General features: G+C 40.2%; 1 protein-coding gene across 2 annotated transcripts in view; it reads right to left on the reverse strand.

Moving 5' to 3' along the window:
• Positions 1-2,982: 2,982 nt before the first annotated feature.
• Positions 2,983-26,738, reverse strand: part of LOC124471830 (limbin-like) — a 35,768-nt gene continuing 12,012 nt past the window's right edge. For both annotated transcript variants that reach the window (XM_047026444.1, XM_047026443.1), the window contains exons 18-22: positions 13,154-13,383; positions 10,815-10,902; positions 8,141-8,316; positions 5,759-5,857; positions 2,983-5,501 (exon numbers count right to left, since the gene is read on the reverse strand). In XM_047026444.1, coding sequence (XP_046882400.1) covers positions 5,081-5,501; positions 5,759-5,857; positions 8,141-8,316; positions 10,815-10,902; positions 13,154-13,383 — 1,014 coding nt within the window. In that variant the 3' untranslated portion in view covers positions 2,983-5,080. The remainder of the gene's footprint in view (positions 5,502-5,758; positions 5,858-8,140; positions 8,317-10,814; positions 10,903-13,153; positions 13,384-26,738) is intronic.

Consider the following 26,738-nt stretch of genomic DNA (forward strand, 5'->3'; position numbering starts at 1 on the left):
TTATTTTGAAATAGTATTTGCTGGTGCACATGTCATGCACTAACCTACAGTGGACGTATAGGGGCTATACGTCCTTTGCAGTGGACGTATAGCCCCCTAGCCCCCAACCCCCCCCCTGAAATGAACAAATGACTCGAAAAAAGATTCGTTCATTTTACTGAACGAGATTCAAAGAACCGAATCAGTAAAAAGAACCGAACTTCCCATCACTAGTAAGGGGTAAGGGGGAGTATTGGGATTCGGCCTAAATACAGGGCTATTCTAGATGGAACTCATCACATATGTTTTTTTCTTTCTTCGTGATATGAGTATGATTTCCAACGCATTGTATCGGATGAAATAAACTGTTAACATGAACAGCTCTGTCGTTGTTCTCGCCAGGCAAAGAAAGCTTAATAGTAAAATAGTTTATAGTTTGGTAACCGAAATCTTCCATAATGCAGACTTACCATACTGTCAACTTTATATTCAAACGAAATGCCACGAAATTCACACTGCCTTCAATTCATCATCAGTGTAGAAATGTGGCCAGTGTTTTATGTTCATCCTACAAAACCAAACGCCTATTAATGGATATAACGTGATACAGGACTTGGTAATAATGTAATAAATAAAAGCTTGAGAACTGTGTCTAAAATATACTTTATTGAACATTTGCCTTTGAAAGGGGAAATATTTGCAGAACCATATAGGCTATATATGGAAACATAGTCACTGAGGACCTTCATTGTCCCACAAAAGCAGTCTGGCTTGATGACACGATCAAAAAAAGAATAATGGGTGTATTTAACAAAAGCTTCTTAAGGCAAAACTAATATTATTTAAATATAGGCCTATATAATTTCTTATTGTGGTTACCGGTTAAAGTAGCCAATTAATCTTCCTCTTTGCTCCAGATAGACGTCAACAATCTATGCTCGCGCTTAACATAATATATTTGCCATCATGTCATGACCGTTTTTACGAAAAATCAAATCTGTTTTAAAATAACGGGAATAAACTATATTAACAACATTTCATGTATGTGTGACAACCATTTGCTGAACTTGCTACAACAGGGCAGGCAACTCAAGCCAGCTCTCCCTGTGCTCATTCAATATAAGTCTATGGCTCATTCAGCTCCATGTAAATCGTCTATCGGCCAATGTGAACTAAAGTGCTCGTGTCCTGTTAGTATCCGCGAGCACATTTGCAGGCAACTTTTATTGACATAAGCAAATAAATGGGTTGCTAGTTTACCCATTTCGGAATGGTTTCAAACTTAGCAAAAATCTGGAAAAATTCTTCTATGAAAAAGCTAGTAGTATGAGCCAGGTTCGAGAATCAAACAAAAATTATTGGGGGAGATAGTTTTGTAAATGTTGAATGGAGTTAATAGAATAAAAACAACCGGAAGAGGCGGAAACCCAACCGTCCATGCAATACCACCTACATCCGCCGGGGCCGTTGCTTCAAGCCGAGGGGCGAGGGGTGGGGGTTTGCCACAGACGCACATCGAAATGACTTTGTGCTCCCGTGGGCAGTTCCGCGAAAAAGGAGGCGTGTTCCGGCGCAAACGTTCCCTAGTGCTATTTTGCAGTTTCCGAAAAACAATTCTGCCACTGACCAGGAGAAAACGTGGTCTAAAGTCAATGGCGTATTATTCAGATGCTATTTTAAGGGCGCAAGCTTGGTCAGTGCGCTCTGCTGGCGAGGCCAGGGTCTTCTTTCTGCAAAACTACATTACATCGTTTTGATTTATGGCGTGTTATATTTCATCAATGATTATAAAAAGTCATAAAAAATATATAAAAGATTTCATGAGAAATCTGTATGTATGTGAACTTGATTTGTAACAATTGTGGCAATTACTCCCACGCCTGTTTAACCGAAGCTAATTTGGGTGGGTTTCTTCTCCCATCTCGATCAGGATCAGAATTCGTTTTTTTCGCCATGTAGCACTAACACAGAATTTCCTGTGGCAGGAAGGCGCAAACAATAAACATATAGGGCCTACCGTTTCTTAAATTAAGAAAAAAAGTACAATAGTTCAACTAATTCTAAGAACTAAACAATAAAAAAATATAACAATTTAATAAATAAAATATATATCAAAATAAGAATTTGAATGAGTAGCATGAGCAGGAAATTTAGTGCAGTGAGAAACCTGCTCTGGCTTTCCCATACAATGTCATTTCTCTATCTTTTACGGCCCTGACGAGAACGTCTGTCTAGAACGTTGGTCTCTTAGGCTGTGAACCACTCCTGGCGTGCCACCGTTATAATAGCAATCCACCATGGAACAAGCGCTGCTCTTAAAGGGAATGTGAGATGACGCTCTGATTGGTTTATTGCACGTTACGCCCAAACCACACCCATTAGTAATGTAGCTCCTTCAGACCAACCCATTTTAGATTTGCGCCAGGCACAAAGTCATTTATCCCGCCGGTATAATAGCAACAGCGGCGGAGTCCCGCCCACAAAGTTACTTGCGCCTTGCGTTTTGATACTTGCGTTTCAGATCGTCAAAATAGGGGGGTAGACGTTTGTGGTAGTAAGACAATTTACAGTTTTTTCTGATTGCTTAGACACAAAGATTTCAAATAACGCACAGTTGCACCTTCCTGCACCTTCCTGCCAAAGCAAATTCCTTGGCAGTGCAAACTTTCATGGCGAATAAATCCCATTCTGATTCTGATTCTGAGTTAGTAAAACCTGACACTCAAGGAGCAAAACAGAAGCCCGAATCTACATAACTATAAGCACATTCTCACATTCTCCCGCTATTTGCAAAATACTACACACAGTGTTTAGCAAATCAGGCGTAAGCACTATCAAAAGGCAACAGGTCAGTGTACCTGTCTTCATTACATTTACATTACATTTAGTCATTTAGCAGACGCTCTTATCCAGAGCGACTTACAGTAAGTACAGGGACATTCCCCCCGAGGCAAGTAGGGTGAAGTGCCTTGCCCAAGGACACAACGTCATTTGGCAGGGCGGGGAATCGATCCGGCAACCTTCTGATTACTAGCCTGACTCCCTCACCGCTCAGCCATCTGACTCCCACTCACTCCCACTCATCTGACTCCCACTCACTCCCACTCATCAAAAATGAAAGGCAATGTTGCGGGAAGGACAGTGAGGATGGGAAAGGGAGCCCGTGGAGGAAGAGTGGTAGGGAGAGGTAGACCTGGAGGCCGTGGAATATTAGGGCCAAATTTATCGAATTAAATTCTAACAACATTGGTTGACCATGCAGTGAACCATGGGGCAACATTGAGAGAGGCTGGACAGAGAGTTCAGCCCAACCTCAGCAGATATACTGTTGCAACATTCATTTGGACAAGAGCACATGTGACAACTACTTTTCTCTACGGTCTACAGTACAGCACAGTAAAATGTAGCCTACTATATGCGTTACATCAGTACTTTTTTTGTAGCCATTCACTGCAGTCCATGATTGAAACAATGTACTGTATTTAATTGGCTGAATACTTTCATTTGTCTCCATAAATGTATTTGCTGTGTTTACAGTATGCAGCCTACTATACAGTATTCAATTTGAAATATGTTCTGAGTTTCTGCACAAAATGCAACCTTTACGTAGACGATGTGGATAAATACAGTACAAATTTTCATCAGTGTGCAGTACTGGTCTTGTGCCTTGTGTACTGTACTGTAACAATATCTCTGACAAAATCAAGCAGGTATATCATTCAAAAATAATATTCACTGTAATAGTGTTTTAAATTGAGCATGTGACAGTGTGTAACTGATTCACACAGAGTCAAATTGTATGAACCATGTGAGTGGCACACGGTGACAGAATTGTTTTTTTTAAATAAATGATTGTATAGTTTTGAACAAAGTGTTTCATTTTGCAAAAGATTGGAGTTGTTCTGCTAGTTGTGTGTCTGGTTCTGTGAATCGTGTGTTGTGTTTTGACAAAGTGAGCCCTGTTCTCAAAATTGTGCTTAAGCAATCGTTCAAAATCTACAAACCTTTAGTATGACCCGGGAGTAATGAGTAGTCTCAGAGAATGATTTGTTAATTTTCTCGTGGCCTTGCATCGGGATTCGGGACTGTTGCATAGGCTCAGTAGAGGAAACAGAAATTATCCGTTAACTTCTCGACTGACTTTGGATCTACAAAGACAGTCGAGACAGTCGACTGTGTCATACAGATGACAGTCAAGAGGTAAACAAATCCTTTCTGCTTCCGCTATTGAGCCAGCCTATGCATCAGTCATGTAAAAAATGAACCAAAGAGTCATGTCTTCAGGTTCGTTCACCTCTCGATTGTGTTTTCTGGTACAACTCTTTAGGTCCTTTTTCACGTGACTGTTGCTTAGGCTCAGTCGAGGAAACAGAAAGGATTTGTTCATGTTTCGAGTCAACTGTGTCTTTGGGGTTTTGTAAAATCTTACGTGACTTTTAGGTTTAGCATTGAAGACATGAATGGTTCGTTCACAAGGGATAATTACAGGTTTAGGTATTTTCACTTTACTTACAGTTCAATGCAGTGTAATTGTTTGCCGTGACATTTAAATGCTAGTGTGTTAATAAATTACCAATTCAAATCATACAAACTGTCATGGCGTAGGCCTACGGTATTTAATGCAGGAGTTTTTCTTTTAAAATATGATCTGCCTCACAAATGTACAATTTTCCTTTCCTATAGCCTACTTGAATTAATCTTGGCGGTTTAGATGCATTAAGATTTATTCCTTTAGAATATGATAAATCTTTGTTTGTTTCACTGAACGACATTCAAAGAACCTAGTCAGTAAAATTATCCAAACTTCCCATCACTAACAGACACACACAGAGATTCCTGGCATTATTAGAGAGATTATACAGAAAAGGGAAACAGCTGCTCTCAAAGAAATCAGTCAACAAATCAGTTTTACACGTATCAACTAAAACAAAACTGTATTTGTACAAATCATTTTCTACTTCATAATATTCGTAAGTACAATATCCACTTTAAAGAATATTTGGGCATTAGTCAAACTTTGTGGGAAATTACCATAAAAGGTGAACGACTGATAGGACAATGCATTTTTGAAAAACACATTAGAAACAGCATTATGACCAAGTCAAAGTTGGTCAGTGGGAGACACAGAACATTTTTTAAGATTGAGAAAGTTCCTCTTCCGCTTCCTGCTGGCGATGGCCATATTGCCTTGCGGCTCTGGTGGGATGCGAAACACAAACACCCTCTCGCCAGTAGTGGGAATGTCCATTAGAGCGTTGGAAGAGCATGATGTACCAGGTAACTCACATGGGCTAAACAGAGTCTCATCAACTGTTCCCCCAGCTGAAATGACAACGGAGTCTTTGAGCTGCTCTGAGGCAATCATTCCGGTCAGGACTGGTTTATAAGAGGGTTGCTGTGTGTTGGGTACAGCCCCTTTCTCTCTCTTTTCCTGGACGAGTACTGGCATAACATCTTGCAAGGCTTCTCCTTGTGGATTGGGGAACAGCTTCTCCAGCAGGCACTGCCTGTTCTCCTTGAACCTGAGACATTCAAGAGGACAAAGGAGTTGTTGTTTGCGTCAAATTGGTTTCCTCATACATTTGCAGCTAAACTGGCAAGTGAAAATCACACTTATATTGTAATAAGAACATGGAATTTGTTAGCATGTTCATGGTCCAACATGACAAGACCACATGTGTACAGTAGTCTAATACTCACCCTTAGCTAATGTATATGGGAAGGAACTATGCTAATACATGCAACAGTCTCATTCATTAATTAGTTTGCTTACGCTCACCTGATTCTGTCTTTGACGGCAATAGGGTGTAATGCATTACTGCACACCATACCCTCCCATAGTTGAACTATAATCGATCTGCTTGCTTCCTCTGGCCACCTGGTGGAAGAAATGGATAGATGATAACTCATTCAGCCAAGCTGCATAAACTGGGCAAGTTAGAAAGATAAAAATGTCAATACGACAAGGGTTAATTCACCTGGTAAATAATAATAATAAAAACATTTTAAAAGGTTATGCAGCCAACTCAAAATCAAAGGAGAATAAAATAAGCTGATGGAGACCCAACAAAGATGCATATTGTTCCACTTAAGGTTTTTCCTCTTCTCTGGCTAGACAACCATGGTCCCAGGTGACCTCATACATGGAGCATTATTCAAATACAGGGTCCAAACCCACATCAGCCAGAAGTTGACAGTAAGTATTCCACAAGGCTTGGCCAATGCCTCAGCAAGCAGATGTATGATGGATGTACAATGGGCAAAACAATGATTCAGACTTTTTTCTGAAAAAACTGCTTTGGAGTGTCTTTGGCTGTGCAATCAGAATGAGAAGGCATAGGACATAACACGTCTTAGACTGAGTACGTTTAAGTTATTTTCTGTCCCAGCAGCTTATGTTTGTGATTTAGGTTAACTCGAACTGGGAGCCGTTAATGCCTGCCATAGTATATTAATACAATTAGTACTTTTGTTGACAATCACAACATTTTCCAGATGTGGAAAATGTCGGTGAGTCTACCTTGTAGTCGTGGAGACTGGCGTTCTCAAGGATCCCAAAACATTTTGCAATTCTTTTTTTTAAAGTGCTATTAGTGCATGAATAAATCAATGTGGTTTTGCAATAGCAATGATATATGATCTCAGAGTCTATAGACTTATAGATGTAGCAGTCTCATCCGACCACATCAGTCATCCTTGGTATCTACATAAACCTAAAGTTATAAAACAATCATTCAACTATATTTTGTAACTGTACAAAGACATCCAGAACAAAAATTTGAACATTCTTGTGAACCAGCCTAAAACCAGTTCACACCTACAGTAAGCAGGGATGGAAAAGGGGGAGATGGGATGACCCAACTTTCCCCTTTTTACCAATCACCTTCTGACCTCAGACACAGGACTCCTCCTGTACTCTGAACTCTAAGATGACAATCAATCTTTGAGTCCACCTATGCCACTATGATGGCACGGTAAGCGCTGTCAGGATTAGCATTACAAAGGATCACACCAACTTATGCTTCTAACCTGAGTTTCCCAAACAACAGGAAGGATGGATGAGTGCAAGCGTCAACAGGACTGTTAACCGAGGAATTCCAAAACACTATTCTCATTGCAAACTCTGATTGAAATAATGCAGACTCAGTCTCTCAATCTTTGGAGCAAAATATTTTCTTCTTCAAATGAGCCCTCAGACTCAACAGAGGGCTCACTTTGTTCAGCCCTGATCAATCATAACTACAATCTAACACGCTCTTCTTCCCATAACACTGGCGTGAGCTATCTTTCTGATTTGTAATTGTGAAAGGAAATTAAACATTTATTGCACATAATCTGAATTTACATTCCAATACTAGCCTCGACTCCATTGTCTTGACCCAAGCATATTTTCTGTCTTTCTCTAAATTAGACCAATATATAAATCCTTTGTAAATATTATTTGATGTGTGTGTGTGTGTGTTTATCATTGAAATGATCTGTTCTACACGTATTTTTCGATACTGTATTCTCAATAAATTTCATTTATTCTTAACACCCACAACCCGCTACGATGTCTGCATTACACAAGGTTGTAATGCTGAAATAACATCTTGATTGGAGAGTAAATGAACCAATAACCTATTTTGCTAGGTCATTTTAAATCCAAAATGAGTTATCATAATGACTAGTCCCTCCTAACAATTCTTATACCTGGTCTTCGAAATTATCTTCTTTATGGTCTTATTAGACAGTGATAAAGAATACAGATGATTAAGGTATTATCTCTTATTTAGTTTGAAACCAAAATAACTAATCCCACACATATCACACTAAATCATAACACATTAAATCATTATATTTCTTCGGTCAGTCTTATCAAGCTTTAGAGACATGAAACAAACTGTGGTTTGAATTTAGCAGCATCAATTATTCAACTGCACTCATTTACAGGCAAGTTTGGAATTATCTTGTGAGTTGTTCAGAGCACTCCACAGCAATCTAGCTCCAAGGCTAAGAAAATTGCCCGTCAAGACAAGTTTAAATAACAACTGTTTCACAAGATACTCAATAACCAGACATCCAGTAATAACCATTGACAAGGTATGTAACTGTCACTGTAAAGTGTGACTTGACACATTGGAAGCACAGCACTTTTCATCTGTTTTGTGGCAGTTCTTACACTGTGTTTTCTTGCTCCATGTTGGGCGAGACGAGGGCTTGTTTGGGACAGAGGGCATTTATGATGGAGAGGAGCTCAGACTCTGGCAGAGTGGGGAGGAGGAGGCGCACGGCTTTCAGGAGAACCTCAATAGACACTTGACTTTGCTTCACCAGCAGCGCTGCAAACTCTAGATCCTGGGGAAAAAAACAATTTGATCAAAATGTTAAGGGTTTGCCTCTGGGATGCTACTTGATGAATGATTCTCACTTGCAACAGCCTTAAAGGGGTCATTGACTGCAAAACTGAGTTTACCTCGTCATAGTTGTAATAATGACAGTTCGGTGGGTAAAATGGACATACAGTGAACGTCAAGTCCCATTGACACCTCTTTCCTATTAAAACATTTAGCTGTAAAACGGTCGGTTTCCAAAAAGCCCTTTTTTGGCTCTGGTCTGTACCTTTGTCACACCCCCATCTCAGAGTTAGCATAGATCTCAGACACTAGTTTAGCTGCGCGTTGCTCTGTGTACTTCCACAGGAATTACAAAGAAGAAAGTTTGGAAGTTTTTCAAGGATATTGAAAATGGACCACGGTCGTAAATGCAATGTTCCAGGCTGTACAGGGAATGCTGACACTTTTCATAGTCTTCCCAAGGAACCAAACACACAACGGGCATGGCTGATGTTTGTCGATGAGAAGATCTCTGTGAAGTTCGACACAATTATTAAAATTCTCTCGAGACGGCGATCACGCTGGCGTGATCAGAGCGCTGGTCGGCTTTAGGACCACGCAGCATGAAAACCAAGTGAAGCAGAGGGCTGCCGTCGATTTCATGCAGAAGTGCAGACCTGAGGCTACGTTTGAGTGTTTGAGTTTTGTAAATCCATCAAGTAAAACTTAAGATATGATCATTTCAATTTCATGAAAAAAGTGTGTCAAAAAATGCGCTCTTTTATGCGCGCGTTGCATTTATTTTAATATTTTTCTCGTTTTTTGTCAAAAAATGAAACGGAGAAAAACGGTGGATTCTGCTGACTCATAGCTACAGGATGCAGGAGAAAGTGAGAGGACAAAGAGACGTCTAAGAAAAAACAAATTAGGTTTATTATGACTAGTTTTCGAAGTATTTTGAGTAATTTTGGGGCGATTTTGAGTAGTTTAGTTATACATTTGGACTTATTTGAGGGGGAAATGAGGCGGACACGCTGTCTAACATGCCGTCAACTTGTTATTTCAACCGAAGAGCAAAAAAATAAAATAAATGGACGACCAAGATTTTTTTGTTTACAACGAGAGGTGAGAAAAACATTTATTGCTTTCGTTTACCTTATTATATTATTCAATTCTACTTCACTGTAGTACAAATGCCTCAGAACATCTTGATTTTTGAATCTTTTACATCTTTTAAATTTTTTTATTGACATACAGAGAATAAAGAGCCATTGCCACGGAGGTCAAAGAGAAAGTTATAAATGAGCCAAGTCTGACATCTAGTGGCGAAAAAAAAGTAGTTCATCCCCAAAAATATTTTTCATTTGTTCATTTTTTTCATATTTTGTACAGTTATTATTGACAAATATACATGAATAACAGTGCACATGGATAGACCTGCTCTCTTTGTAAATAGCTTGATTATATCTAAACTTTACCTTTTTATGTTCACATATACAACTTGTGCTTCAATTTCAAACTTTTGAAATGCTTCGTTGAGATGTGTGTGTGTATTATAGTCAAAAAAACATAATTTTCCCACACAGAGCTTGTGTTTTTGTGTCTGTTTGGGTCCAGTATGTTGAAAAGTATGCCAAAGTGAAAAACTCAATTTGACAGGTCATGTAGGTGAGATTGTGCTGAAAAAAAAGATACCAAACATTGGTATGATAAACATTTCTTTATGTAGTATATCAAGGCCAAATCAAAGGTACTCAAAAACGGCCAAAACTAGCCCCAGACTCGAGAGATTTGCTAAAACCATTTCACTAAAGACAGTTTTGAAAACTATAGACAATTTTGGACCGCTGTTGCTGAAAATAGGTGCTGTTCCGACCGTATGCTCATCACAACCGCAAGCTGTCAGTATGATTTTGTAGCTAACAGTTATTAGCAATGCTAACGTCTTCTGTATCTAGCATAGGTAGAATGTGTGATGATTACGTTTATTGGCAATGGGGCTAATATGTTATTTCATGTTACTGACTGTGTTTCATTTAAGAGAGAAAGCGATTCCCAATTGATATGTCACAATATTGATTTAGGTCACGAAAGTCTTGAAATTTGAGTGAGAATGTCTCCCGGTAGCCACATTATCTTAGGCCAGTCAGGCCAGTCTCTTATGTCGCGTCATGTTACAAAGTTCATAATTTTAGAGTTTGGTCAATTCTACATCAAAAGTTTTACACCAAAAAAAGTCAAGCAGGGGATCGTTCAAGAGATATGGGAAAAAGTCAAGCAGGGGATCGTTCAAGAGATATGGGAATTCTGTTTTTAGCCAGCTGGTTCGATTATTTTTGTGCATTGTGTAAAACTGGCAATCTGAGTGAGACTGCGTCTCACGGTGTTATACTGTGCGGACGTTAGCCTCAGAGTCGGGTCGCTCACTGGCACAATGTTGTATTTCACTCTTCATTAGGAAATATTTCTAGATGTTAACATTTGGGGTAGGGGTTATATACTGGTTGAGGGACAGGTCACCTGATCACAGTTAGCATACAGCCACTTTAGCTCCAGCTGTTCCTTTAGATCCTCCATGGCTTGACTCCTGGCACTTGACTCTTGTAACCTGAAAGACAGACATTAAGATGCCCTAAGTGGTGTAGTAACAATGTACACACTCCCATTGCCAATAAAACAGCCGGAGTCATCTCCTTAACCTCTCTAATAATGCCAGGAATCTGTGGGTGTGTGTGTCTGTATGTTCTTTTGAATGGGATTTTAAGGCAGCAAGTTTACCACAATTATCTTGAGCATTATCTCCTATCCTTTTTATAATACAATGAAGCTCAGTGCCACGTTTGACATTGTTTGGATATGCATTTAGAAATTTCCACACAAAAAATTGCCGCCAGTTTGGCAAAGAATCTTTTTCGACCATGTTGAGCTTGCACTATTACAATACAAAAATGGATTAAATGTTTTGCTCCCTCAAAATTCTACACACAATACCACATCATAATTTTTTTGCTAACTGAAAACAATCACGTACATACGTATTCACAACCTGTTTCCACTGATCATCCTTGAGATGTTTCTACAACTTGATTGGAGTCCATCTGTGGTAAATTCAGTTGATTGGACATGATTTGGAAATGCACACACCTGTCTAAAGGTCCCATAGTTGAAAGTGCATGACTAGCTCAGTCAAAAAGTCAAGATTTAGAATGGATGGTCTATTTCAGTAGATATAGCTGGAAGGTTATTAGCTACAATTAGTTAGCAGTGCTGACTGCTAGTATAACATTGAACCAGCTGCTTTTAGGCAAGTTTTGCGAAGCTAGCTATTTTAGCTTTTGTTTGACACAATTCAAACCAAAATATCCCACCCCTTCCCTTCAAAACCACTCCCACAAAACAACAGAAACGCGCATTGAGTGCAGGGGCAGAGTGTGCGCACGTGGGTAGGTAGACGGACAGGTAGCCCGTATAATCAACAGTCAGGGTACCCCTTAATGATTAGTCGTGTTTATTACAGTATTGCGATGGCTACAGATGCTGGAATGATTTCATATGTTACTGTCAAACCTTTAGATATATTGGTTCCTATCAAGATGTGAAGTTATTTTTGGCAAATATGACAAAAAGTGCTACTGAACTACATTGCCTACCCTGCCTAAGAGACGACCATATAAAGTGGATACTTTCAGTCGCCTTTATATCAGTGCGTTTTGTTAGATAAATTAATGTGTTTACTGATGTCAAAACTATCTGCACCATGCAAATGTGAAAAAAAATATTAACACTAAATCAACTACATTATATTCACCAGCTCGTATCACAGACTTGGGCACTATTCCTACCACTTAAGCATCCTTGGTCGGTTTCTTAAGGCATGGATATAGCGACAGGCACAATGTTTGTACGAATTTAGTCTTCTCAGTCATTTGTCGTGTCTTATTTATGAGAATGCAATACAGAAAACACAAGACTATTTTAGAGCATGGTAAAGCACAAAGTAAAAAATACAAACATAACAAACACCCCTTAGCCTACATAATCATTGGCATGAATTTACCAGTGCATTGGCAGTAAAAAAAAAAAAATATATATATAGCTTTTATGACGTGCATAACTGACTAGAATAGCCTAGAATGATGTGGAGGTTGAACAAGTACTTCAGAGATGACAGAGAATTTCAATTGCGATCTGAGAGATATAGGTAGCCTACCAAAGCCACTGAGAATTACTGTCATCACCAGCTACATAACTTTATCTATAATTCCAGAAATCTGTGTGTCACCGACAATCATTGCGGGCACTATGCCCTATCTATAATTCCATGGATCTGTGTATGTGTGTGCCACCAATTTTATTATGGGAAGTGTGCATTATCTATAGTTCAAGTCATCTGTATTTGTGTGTTTCACTTGCATCTTAATCACCGACTGCATCATGGGCACTGTGCACTAGTAGTCTATTAAAGTCGGAGGATACAGATCAAGGAATCTGAGAACATTGCTCTTTACAGAATCTTTCCAGATCATACAGGGTCCTAGGTTGCCTCTTCAGCTCAGCCCACGGGTATTCAATGGGGTTTACGTCAGGGGACTGAGATGGCCATTGCATTAATTGTTCAAGGCAACTGCCAATGTAGCTAAAATGTTTACGATGGTTTTATATTGTTGTACGCTTTTGAAAGCGTATATTTTAAGTACTTAATTGATTAATCCAAGCACTGATGATGAACTGCTGATCTACAACAGCTTTTAAAAACTTGAATATTATACAACCCCTCAAAATGGTGTTGCACGTTGAAAACCACAGAACTACTAACTTTGCCAATTAATATCTTTCGTGAAAATGCAATGAAATGTTACCTCTGAGTCATCAACCTGCTGACTTGTTCACACTTGTTGAGCGCCTCCTGTAGGATGGTGGCCATCCTGCACTGATGCTGCACGTGGAACAGTGTCCTTGCTTCCACATCGTCCTCCTCTCTCTCACTGTCTTTGGGGTCTTGAAATGGCCTGTGACGGGCATGTCCAGATTCCAGTACTTCAAACTCTGTCCTCTCTTCTTGTAGCTGTTGTTCGGCATTTTCCAAACCCTGCCGCAAGAGTCAAAAATATATATCTGTATTTATTTAAATACCTGTTAACACATTATAATTAGTGCTGTCAGTTTAACGCGTTATTAACGGCGTTAACGCAAACCCAAATTAACGGCGTACATTTTTTTATCACGCATTAACGTTCTTTTTGGCCTAGCAAACGTTGTCGTTTTTTTTCACATGCTGTTGAAACAACTACTGATGTTAGAAAAACGACAACACCACACCGGATCTAGCTAGACCGGATACAAAACAACAGGCACTTGTTTGGGCTTGCGAGACGGCTAAAGAGTAGTAGGCTAACTTTATGTTTTGAGTGGATGGCGAGCACGAGACGCCGAAATGGATGCCAATAAGATCTGTGTGTTTTGTCGTTGCGAACTGAGCTATCATCGCAGCACGTCCAGTCTGAAATACCACTTGATGGCCAAGCACAGAGCTGATGCGAATTCTCCGCCCCTCGTCAAAGCCAGGCGATTGCAATGTTGTTTTCAATTAAAAACATTTGCACTAAGCAATCCGATCCACTTTTCCATGTTGATAGGAGCATTAAAATGAAAAAAATAACGGGACAAAAATTAATCAAGGGACATTTAGAATAGATAAAAATGTGCGATTAAATGCGAGTTAACTATGACATTAATGCGATTAATCGCTATTAAATATTTTATTCGTTTGACAGCACTATTTATAATAGGTCAACACTTTTTGGCATTTACAAAGTGTTAACACACCTAATAAGTATTGGTGTGTCTCATGTATTTAACTTGGTGAGTTAAATTACTGATCCAGAATTCTATTTCAGCAAGGCCAGTGTACATTAATTAAAGACATGAGTAAATATGTTGTTAGTTATTTACTCATGCTTTTTACCATTAACAGCTTATGGTTTGCAACTATGTTAACAAACTGTCTATAAAGTATGGAAATGCAGATATGAAACACCTCATAAATTGTATTATTAATCAAATAAATATTGTGTGTTTATTAATGATTAACAGTGTTTAATAATAGCTCAGTAATAATGTATTGTTAATGTTTTATAAAAGATGAACTATTAGCTGACACTTTGTAAATGCCAAAAAGAGTTGACTTATTATAAAGTGTTACCAAATACCCATCATGCAAGAGTAAATGTACAATACTAAAGTAGAATTATTCTAGTGTATACAATGTTTGTGTGTGTGTACTAGTTGCACAGATGCAACACAACAAACTTACCTTTTACATTAAGTTTAATGTTATTTTTAAGGTCTGTTGGAACTATACATCATTCACTTCACTTTCTTCCTTACCAGTAGGGGTGCACCGATCCAATATTAAGATCGGATATCGTCCCCCCGATATTGATAAAATTGCTGGATTGGAGATCTGAAAAATTAATCGATCAATTTATTTATCTTTCGTTTTCTTTTTCTTTTCGTAGCAGCATATCCTACGTCATTCTTCAGCAGTACGTGTGTCTTATGCTGGAAGAGTTGTATGATGTTGTATCTTCTCCCAGTGTCATTCCCTATTGGAACCATTTTGTTGAGAATATTTGTTGGAAAAAAGTCTGGATGTTTCCCCAAACATACTTACTATTTAACTAAGTTAAAGAAGTTACCTTTAAGATTATCCATAGATACTATCCTGCAAGTCATGACATGAGGACTTTTAAAAACAGGGTATAATGCAGGAATCCTGAAGTTAATTTCAATACCTTTATAAAGGTCACATGACATGAATACTTCACTCTTGGAGGTTATTTAACATTAATATGCGTTCCCCTAGCCTGCCTTTGGTCCCCCAGTGGCTATTTTTTTTGATAGGTGTAAACCTAGCCCTGGGTATTCTTCTCCGCCTTTGAGAACATGAAAGCTCAAACGCTCGGTTTGAAAATCTCCTCCTTGTGACTTCATAAGGAGGAAGGTTACCTCCCATCTCTCTGCTTTGACCGCCCAAATAATCAGGGAAACTGAGCTATGACCGTACAAGTGTTTTTATCCTTGAGACATCATGGCTTGCAAACAAACGAAGCATTACATTTACTCAGTTTGAATGTACAAAGGAAAAAAAATGACAGAGAAATTTAGGATGTAACGTTATATTCTGAACATACTGGTGCTAGCATTCCTTGCCAGCAGGGAACCCCCTCCTCACATGACCTATAGATGACACTAGGCTTAAGTAAACAAACTGACCTAGGTTGACCATTAGCATACTAGAGGTGCAATAAATGTGTTAACCTTATCTGTGTTGAGTGAATCATATGATCAAGCCTAGGGCCAGAGAACTCTGTAAGTTTCTACGTGCACGTGCACTCTACCTCTGGGATTGATCATATTGACAGCTGATATGCAGAGGAGGGGACTTCTCACCAATAAATGGTCTTACATGACAATTTGTGAACCAGACAAACTATTTTGTATTGCGATCAGATTTTGTTTCCTTGCTGGCAAGCATTAAACCATTGTACTTTCTTTGAATCCAACGACTGTGCATTACTTGATAAAGAAATGATCCCAACACAAAAGTATTTTTACAGTGAAAACCCAGTGTATTAATTGTAGTTTCTCTGGAAATAGGCCGACACAACTTCCCCAAATTTCAGCCATGAGTGTTTCCGGTATGAGTGTTTCCGCTTTATCATTTTGTTGCTTTACTGTATATGGTTACTGAGCTTGCTACCCTTGGAATGTGGCTGTAACATTACCTCTGCAGCTAACAGCTGAGTTACTGTTGCTAATGTAAAGGTAGGTAGCATCAAGTATGTGTGTGAATACACATGCTGTAACGCGAGTGTTGTACACTTCTTTGTTATTTGGATAACCATTCTGCTATTGTTATGGCAGGCGCGATATCCGCCTTTTCCCTCATTGAAATGACTATGAGTGTGCACCTCTGCAAACCAGGGTGATCAGATGAGAATTGGGAAAATTCGAGACATCTTACAGCAGCGGGGCTACGAGCCATTGCGATACATCCATTGTAAACATTAGCACCAGGGCTGAATTTCGGGAAAGAGACTTCAGATACAGTATTAGGGGACCACTAAGGCCGAATCCCAATACTCCCCCTTACCCCTTCCCCTTCCCCTTAATTTACCCCTAGCCCTTGGCCCTCGAAAGTAAGGGGTAAGGGCTACATAGCCCTAGGAAATGGGACGCCACTTGGTTACAGGTACGTCATCTAGCACGTATCGATATCTCCAAAGCAAGTAGTGTTATGCACCGATATTAAACAAAATTCGCTGCTAATGGAGTTTACTTAGAACTGTAGACATGCTAGTCAAAGAAATCCGGGACTGTTGTGCAATTAGAACTGTAACATTAGCGTACCAAACTAGCGATTTTTAGAAACGTTTCAATTAGGAAAATGGTTGCAAATATATATGTTCATGACTGTATATAACACAAAACAAGAATGTCATAATTTTTTTATCAATTAATTAAGCCGAAAATATTACATTTATCGGAATCTCTGGATGATTTAGTCGCCATTGTTGCCGTTCGCGCAGTTTTCACATAGCCCTAGGTTTCAAGTCTTACTTGGTTTTAAGGGGTGTATACCCCTTAGTCTTAGCCCTTACCTAGCTCCAAAAGAGTATTGGGACACCACTAGCTCTCACGGGAACGCGCAAAACTAAGGGGAAGGGGTAAGGGGTAAGGGGGAGTATTGGGATTCGGCCTAAGGCTTATTTAAAAGCATCAAAAAACAGCATATCATGTGACCTTTAAGACTTTTTGAAGACCTCAAAATATTTTAAGACCTCATCGCCACTTCAAGTTCTAAGGTAACCCTTCCTTTTACAGTCCCTTAAGTACTAGGTATTTACGTAGAAAATAAAGGGTATGTTTTGTGTATTACTGATTGGTACCAAGGTGGTGAATACAGAGATAATTCGAAGTATTTACCCATTAACTAAATACTAACGTGCTGGTTATTACTGGGTAATTTTCACTGGTAATAATTAGGTAAAGACAGAAAACAAAACTTAGTATTTACCTGGAAACTTAAAATAATAAATAAATATTACTAATTAAATATCGATGGTAGTAAGTTGGTAACTACAGGAGATACATATGGTAAATTATAACGTGTTATTGGGTAAATACTACTGATACTAAGTAGGTCAAGCTCCGGCCAAGCTCCAGCAGAATTACTAAGAAAAAGCTCTACTATTACCCTGCAGTTACCTAAGGTTTATGTCGTTAACAGTCCACGTCTAATTAGACTATAAGATAGTACTTTCCAATAAAATACCTTTTCAGATACATTTATCGATGATGGCCATACTTATTTACTTGGCTGGTAACAACCTCCGTGGGAATCATGGTAAATATTCTTGGATACTGGGTACATTTACTGTAAAAGGAAGCTGTGTTTGTTTCCGTGGTGTTACCAGGCTCTTACCATTTCCTTTTCAACTGTTCATTCCCTTTTCCATGCAATAAACACAAACTTGGATTATGTTACTAAGAAAAACATGACACTTCACTCTGTAAATTATAAAATTATTTTAAATGAAAGCTCTGTTTCTATGGCATGACATGAACAAATACAAAGGTTAAATCACGATTTCCCCAATGATATCAGTCATTTCCACAATAATATGGGTTAATGTTATGTCCATCCAGTTCTTAGAAATTCTGCATCGATTCTGGAAAAAATGAAAAAAGTTTTGGATATAGCGGAAAATCTTCAGTCACGATCGCTAGACGATCTATGATTTATGTATTTATTAAATAGGATTTCATAGTATTTATTTATACTTGTACACTGTTGATATGAATAATTTTAAGATAAAAATGAACGTGAACCTGACCGGAAGGGGAAGAAAATATATAAAATGTTCTGTTTTAATCTTGCGCTTCATGCATGTACTGTACAGTACCGGAGAGAGATTTGTTGTAGTAAGCATATAATTAATAGTTTTAACACATTTCTCTGTCAGTCTGTTTTCAGAATCAGAAAGGGTTATAAATCGGCATGAAAGTTTGCACAGACAAGGAATTTGATTTGAGAGGAAGCTGCATACATTCAACAGTAAAAATTAAATAAGTGGTGTAAGTTTAAACAAGTCTAACTATACTATACAAAAGGTGCAAAGTCTAATGAACTAATACTAACTAATACTAAGGGGACAGTGTTATGTATGCAGGTGTATTAATGAAGTAGTATTGTACTAAACTGTTATCATTGACTAGTAGTTCAGCAGTAATGCACGGATACGTCATTCCTCATTTCTTTCTTTACTTCTCAATTCGAATCATCTTCTATGTTACTCAAACATCTTCTGTTCAATGCGTATTCGCCACCTAGAGGTGGTGTATCAAACAGGACACAACAGACAGGTATGTAAAATAAAATAGGGAGAGGATAGTGCCCAGGAAGCTGAAGGACTCCACAGTGTTGACTGGGGAGTCGCACAGGGCGATGGGGTGGGTGGGGCTGTATTCTTTCCACAGTCCACAAACATCTTCACTGTCTTCAGAGCATTGAGCTGAGGTTGTTACCCTTAATGAGAAATCTTTATGACCTTTTTTTATCTATTAATGCCAAGAATCAGTTTGTCTGTGTTTTTATAATGAGATTTTAGGGCAGCCAATAAATGAATAGTTAAAAACATGAGTAAATATATAATTATATCATACAATGCTTAAATAAATGACTTAATTATATAATTAAATTCCTAATTGACATTCAAACACACGCGTCACAACGCGTGGTGAAGTAACATGAAAGAGACGCATCTGTAGCTGAAGGATTATTGTAGGTGAGATTTATTGAATTTGGCCTAGATGAGGCAGTGCCCGAATCTGTGATGCAGCTGGTAAATGTAATGTTGGTTAGTTAATTTGGTGTTTGTTTATTTGGAGTTTGTGCACATTTGCAATGTGGAGTGTTGCATCAGGCTCACCCGTTCTCATTCCCAAGACTTAAAATACCGACGCTTTGTCATGGCCGTAGGCGTCGGATGCAGACGCACAGGGTACCCTTTTGCGTCAGTATGAGACGTTGAAAATTAGGATTAGGGTTTTGAGTTCCTTTTATGGAACATAGTCATGGCTTAGTACAGTGAATTGGGGTTAGTTAAACACAAATCGTTCAATATCATGACCCTAGTCCCAACACAGGATCAACAGCGCCACCTAGAATAGTTAATTTATAAAAATTAAATGCGATTTTTAATTTAATCTTAAACTATAATCTTCCTGAGATTTTGTATTCATACTCAAAAGAGCTTTCTTTAAGTATAATGTCGAACAACGCTAAAAAGTTGTTAAATAATAATGTTATAAGGTTAAGTGTGCCTGAGTGTGCATCATGACTGTCCCCTGACTAAGTAAGTGACTTTTACTTGTAGTATTTTGTTGTGTTTTTGCTGAATCTTGTGTCTGGCTTGAGCTGAGAGACAGCAGCTATCCAGGCCGTTAAGTAGCTAGCTAGAGATCGACTGTTAAGGCCGTTATATGGTACTCCGTACTTCACGATTACGGACACATGGGAAGGGCCTACACATAGATGGAACGCCCTGGAACGCCCTCTCCGTCGTCTCCAGGGCGCTCAGAGAGCTCTCCCGTGCACCGTTGAAATTCCTGTCGATCTGTCATGCCGTGCTGTACAGCGACGGATACCCCTTGGCCGCGATTGGTCCGCTACGACATAATTTCCAAACGGAAAGGAAAAGCGGAGAGGAAAGCCGGGAGGAACACTCGACGACGACGCTGACGACTTCGACAGAAAGGCGTTTTCTCTAAGGTCGTCTTCTTGAAAGACGTCTGTGATGAGAACTTCTTGGAGAGAAAGTTTATTGTGAGCTAGTTTATGCTCTACTCTAGCGAATTCAGAAACGTGATTTTGTTGTCTGTGCACTGACTGCCACAGTTTAGTGACCTAGAGTAGTACATTGTAGTTTTGACTGTACATACAGTTTGTAAGGATCTTTTTGTTTCCAATTATATCAGTCTTTTTGTTTATCATTTTTCACATTGGATTATACACTTGGTGGTGGAGAAATGAATTCACAAAACCAGAGCCTTGTCTATATCGTATCGTCTCGTCACATGATCAAATAGAGACTTGCCATTGCACAACAACATACATATTACCCAGCAATCATCATTGCTAATCACTAAAACACCAAAGAAAATAAGAACGTATTCATTTCATGGAATCGTTTTTTAATAGTTTCTATAGTGTATACAAGATAAGCATATCATTTTGTTATAGAGTGCTACTATTTTCCCCACAAATAATACCTACCATGATAGAGATAAGTTCGCCCTTTCAGGTGGTTATATGGCATTAGACACAGTCTGTAATATAATATTATGTGACTGCACCTGCTGCACTCATCGTCTGACTAGTGACAGCTGTAGGAGGGTCACACGTGTGATGAGAGGTGGGAGATAAACAACGACGATTTCTAACTTAAAGACGCAACAAAGCAACGTGTTTTCGACAAAAATACGCTTCTCCACCTACTGTTCTGGCGGTGAATTGTTTTCAGCACCCCCAGCCTTCGGAGAACCATAAAGGCAACAGAAATGTTCATTAATCCGTCCTATCTGGCGGCCCGCCCATCCGTAACGGAGTCTGAGTACCATACTGGCACCTTTAGGGTGATCACCGCCGCGTGAGACCATGGCTTTGTTTAGGGGTCTAGGGTCATTGTTTAAAGTGGCTAAAAAGCCCTGACTTCTGTAATCAGATTCAGAGCAAATAGTGTTTTACTGAGTGTGCATCGTGACTGTTTCCAGACTAAGTAAGTGACTTTTACTTGTAGTATTTTGTTGTGTTTTTGCTCAATCTTGTGTCTGGGTTGAGCTGAGAGACAGCAGCTATCCAGGCCTTTAAGTAGCTAGCTAAAGATCGACTGTTAAGGTGATCACCGCTGCGTGAGACCCTGGCTTTGTTTACATAATTAGGGTCATTGTCAGCTGTGCATTAGCATATTTAAAGCGGCTAGCACTGCAGAGGCAGCCTCGCCTGGCAGCCTCGGTGCACGAAGACTCGGTCGAACAAAGACAGGGAGTCTACCTGCGGGACTCCACCGAGGAAGGCCGACAGGGCCAGGATCACCTCTTCTGATAAGTATCACCCTATTTATATTCTACTCTACCTAGAACATATTCATAGCTAGCATGTGTTTCCTTAGCATTCCTGTTCATTACACTCACCGTAGACGTAGATATGTCACAAAGTAAATACGGTCAACTTCTAACCTTCACTACCTATCCAGATCTTCTCCACCTGCCCTCTCTCTTTCTTTAGGGCTCTGGAACTGCCAGTCTGCTGTGAACAAGGCAGACTTCATCCCGGCGTTTGCATCTCACGCTTCTCTTCATGCCCTTGCGCTGACAGAGACATGGATCCGCCCAGAGAACACTGCAACTCCAGCTGCTCTCTCTGTCAAACCCTCCTTCACTCACTCACCCCACTCAACCGGGCGGGGTGGTGGGACAGGGTTGCTTCTTTCCCCACATATGAAATACACATCCACACCACTCCCTGTTACTGCCAAATCATTTGAACATCATTATGTGATGCTAACTGACCCTATCAAAGCATGCTTTATTGTTCTTTATCGCCCACCAGGACCGCTAGGCGACTTTGTGGAGGAGCTGGACATGCACCTCAGCGTACTCCCGGATGATGGAACCCCGCTGATAGTCCTTGGGGACTTCAACATCCACCTCCAAGGAACGCAGGCCGTCGACCGACAAGGCAGGCAAACAGCTAGACCTCATCCTGACACGTAACTGTATCACTGACTTAACCTCTGTAACCCCACTGCACATTTCTGATCACTACTTTATCCAATTCTCTGTTTCTCTCCCTCCAACCCCTCCTACCTCCCCTCCCCTTGTAACCTTCCAGCGCAACCTCCGCTCCCTATCTCCCTCCCATTTTCCTCTTTTGTAACATCCTCCCTCCCTCCCATTGACGAGTTCTCGTCCCACCCCACTAACACTGCCACCGACTCCTTGTTAACCACTTTAACTGCATCACTTGACTCTCTCTGTCCCCTGTCAACCAGGCCTGCGCAATCTTCTCCCTCCTGCCCGTGGCTTACGGATGTTATCCATGAAGAACGGTCCACCCTTCGGGCAGCTGAGAGGAGATGGCGCAAGTCCAAAGACGGTCTGGACCTTGATAAGTATCACTCCCTCCTTCAATCTTTCTCTTCTCACATAACTGGTGCTAAAACCCTCTACTTTCTGAACAAAATTAACTATGCTTCAAACCCCCACAAGCTTTTTTCTACCTTCTCCACCCTTCTTAACCCACCCACCTGACTTCTCCTTCTTTGAGAAAAAAGTCGCCGACATTAGCAGTCGGTTCCCTAAACCCACTCTTCCTACCCTCTCAACCTCCACAACTGACCCAACTAAATGTCTAAACTTTCTCTCCCCTGTCCGAGGCAGAGATCTCTGACCTCATTCTCTCTCATCACCCCACCTCCTGTCCCCTTGATCCTATCCCCTCCCCTCTCTTTCAAACCATCTCCCCCTCCATCATAACTTTTCTTCTCCATGTCCTAAACTCCTCTCTTACCTACGGCACCTTTCCCTCTGCCTTCAAACAGGCCAGAGTTACCCCTCTACTCAAAAAACCCTCCCTTAACCCTGCCGTCCTCCAGAACTACAGACTGGTATCACTGTTACCCTTCTTTTCAAAAACAATTGAACGTGCTGTATCTAACCAACTGTCAAACTTTCTCAGAACAACCTGCTCGACCCCAACTAATCGGGCTTCAAGACTGGCCACTCCACAGAGACTGCCCTCCTTTCAGTCACCACTGCCCTCCAGTCTGCCAGAGCGGCTTCCAGGTCATCCGTCATCATTCTGCTGGACCTTTCTGCAGCGTTTGATACGGTTGACCACCAGATCCTGCGCTCCAGAATTTCTGAGATGGGCATCACTGGCACTGCACTCCAGTAATCTTCCCGACAGTACCTGTGGGGAAGATCCTACCAGGTCTCCTGGGGAGGCAAACTGTCAGGCCCTCGCCAGCTCTCCACTGGTGTCCCACAGGGCTCTGTCCTTGGACCCCTCCTCTTCTCTCTGTACACCACCTCACTTGGACCAATCATCACCTCCCATGGCTTCTCCTACCACTGCTACGCTGACAGACATCTCCGCCTGGATGACCGAGCACCACCTCCAGCTGAACATCGCCAAAACAAAACTTCTCATCATCCCGGCTAAACCCTCCATCTCCCACGATCTGTCAATCACCCATCTGCGACGGTGAAGCCCTCATCCTCTGCCAGGAACCTTGGGGTTACCATGGATGACGAGCTCTCCCTCACGGCCCACATTGCTGCTGTCTCCTGGTCGTTTAGATTCACCCTCTACAACATCCGGAAGATCAAGAGATACCTGTCTGAGCACTCCACCCAGCTGCTAGGCCAAGCACTGGTCCTCTCCAAGTTGGACTACTGCAACTTGCTGCTCGCCGGTCTCCCAGCATGTGCAACCCGCCCTCTTCAGAGGATTCAGAACGCAGCGGCCCGCCTGGTCTACAATCTACCCAGACGCTCCCATGTTACCCCGCTCCTCATCTCTCTCCACTGGCTACCTATCAACGCCGTATCTGATTCAAGACCCTGGTACTTACCTTCCGAGCAGTGAACGGGACTGCACCCGACTACATCAAGTCTCTCCTGCAACCTTATACCCCCACCCGTCACCTACGGTCTTATTCAGACAACCGCCTGGTGGTCCCACTGCTCAAGACCGCCCGGTCCCAACACAAGCTCTTCTCCTGCCTGGCCCCCCAATGGTGGAACCAGCTCCCCACCTCCATCAGGGACACTGACTATTTCCCCACCTTCAAGAAAAGGCTCAAAACACACTTGCTCCGGGAGTACAACAGCACTTAGGAATGCTTGGCTGGACCTGATGTTAGTTTCCTCCAGGATCACAATGACTCTTACTGAGTGACTTGTTGCTCTTGTAGGTTAGTTATAACAAAGTTAACTCTTGTACTCGCAGTGTAATATTTTACTGTTGATTGTTCTTCTACAGGTACAGTCTTGCACTTTTTGTGGTTCAAGTTGTTTTAATTTGTAACTTGTATAACTGCATGCTCTTTTGGGTCTTCCCTTTGGCACTTGTTTAGTTTTTTTCACAATGTATGCTTCCTGTTTTGCTTGCTCGCAATGTTTGGGACTACCTTGTTGTTATCAGTGACCTATGTTCTTTTGTAAAGCTCTCTCTTGGAAGTCGCTTTGGATAAAAGCGTCTGCTAAATGCATACATGTAAATGTAAGTAAAAGTAACATATTACGACGGCTACATTTGGACTAATTGAGAACTGATAAATTATGACTTTTCAAAGAGACTATTGTAAATATGACATAATAAGGAAATCTGATACTACTTTAGGACGAAAAAAGTATAAAATGAACTACAATTCCCAGAATTCCACCAGAGCGTTTTGACGACAAACATGCACCATATTTGTAGTTAGCTTACATTCACATTCATGCAAGTTGCTAATACTAGACTCCATGAATTAATCTCTCTCTCTTTCTCTCTCTCTAATCCATGTCCGGGAGTAAGATACAGTGGTATTGGATAGGAAGGTAAAACCAGGCCTGGATCTGCAAATTGAGATGGAATAAATACAAAGAAATCCTATTTAATAAATACATAAATCATAGATCGTCTAGCGATGGTGATTTTTCGCTACATCCAAAACCTTTTTCTTTTTTCCAGAATCGATGCAGAATTTCAAAAAACTGGATGGACATAACATTAACCCATATTATTGTGGAATTATCAAGGAGACTTTTGTGTTTTGGGGTTGAAAAATATTTGAGGATATAAGAAAAATCTTCCGTATACGACATCCCACCCTTCCTTTATCCAATGGGAATGGTGTTCAAAGCGTACAATATTGCCGCGGATGGGTTTATATTGGAGTTAGTTGAAACCCCAAGACGTCTCATACTGACGCCAAAGGGTAACTTGTGCATCCGCATCCAACACCTAGGGCAGTGACAAAGCGTCCGTATTTGACGAGTTGGGAATGAGAACGGGTTTTTATATGGCTCTGGGATCACTATATGAAAGGGCCGATTGTAAACTACTGCCCTTCGGCTTGTTTAAGGTCCAGGGTGGCTCATAACACACGCGGCTTAGCATATCATTAGACAAATCGAGTAATTCCAACCTTCGAAACTACTAGTAGGGCAGTAGGTGACCTACTACTTGATTCAGATGGGTGATTGTTTTGTGATTTTCTGCGAATAAATCAACTGATTCATACTGTATCGGGTGGGAAATTACGATGGATAGTTAGAAAATTCAGGAAGTGCACGTCAAGCTCTCCTAAGCTCTCCGAGACTGCCATCATTGGGGAAATTGTGATTTAACCTTTGTATTTGTTCATGTCATGCCATAGAAACTGAGCTTTCATTTAAAATAATGTTACAATTTACAGAGTGAAGTGTCATGTTTTTCTTAGTAACATAATCCAAGTTTGTGTTTATTGCATGGAAAAGGGAATGAACAGTTGAAAAGGAAATGGTAAGAGCCTGGTAACATCACGGAAACAAACACAGCTTCCTTTTACAGTAAACTTACCCAGTATCCAAGAATATTTACCATGATAGTACAAGGAAAACTCTTCCCACGGAGGTTGTTACCAGCCAAGTAAATAAGTATGGCCATCATCGATAAATGTTTTTGAAAAGGCATTTTATTGGAAAGTACGATCTTATATTCTAATTAGACGTGGACTGTTAACGACATAAACCTTAGGTAACTGCAGGGTAATAGTAGAGCTTTTTCTTAGTAATTCTGCTGGAGCTTGGCCGGAGCTTGACCTACTTAGTAGCAGTGGTATTTACCCAATAACACATCATCATTTACCATATGTATCTCCTGTAGTTACCAACTTACTACCAGCGGTATTTAAATAGTAATATTGATACGTTTCCAGGTAAATACTAAGTTTTGTTTTCTGTCTATACCTAATTATTTTGTTTTCTGTCTTTACCTAATTATTACCAGTGAAAATTACCCAGTATTAACCAGCACGTAAGTATTTAGTTAATTGGTAAATACTTCGAATTATCTCTGTATTTACCACCTTGGTACCAATCGGTAATACCCAATAATACACAACATACCCTTTCTACATAAATACCTAGTACTTAAGGTACTGTAAAAGGAAGGGTTACCAGTTCTAATCTGCAACAAACCTTTAACTTAATAAACAGTAGTTACATACTACTAACTGTAGTATGCAACTACAACAGAACTCAGATATAATAAACTTGGAAGAAACAATGCTCGAATAAATAAATTAAAGCAAAGGCAAGGTTTATTAAAATATTTGAATGTTTGAGTTC

The sequence above is a fragment of the Hypomesus transpacificus genome, chromosome 9 (assembly GCF_021917145.1).
Source record: "Hypomesus transpacificus isolate Combined female chromosome 9, fHypTra1, whole genome shotgun sequence".
NCBI classification, from domain to species: Eukaryota; Metazoa; Chordata; class Actinopteri; order Osmeriformes; family Osmeridae; genus Hypomesus; species Hypomesus transpacificus.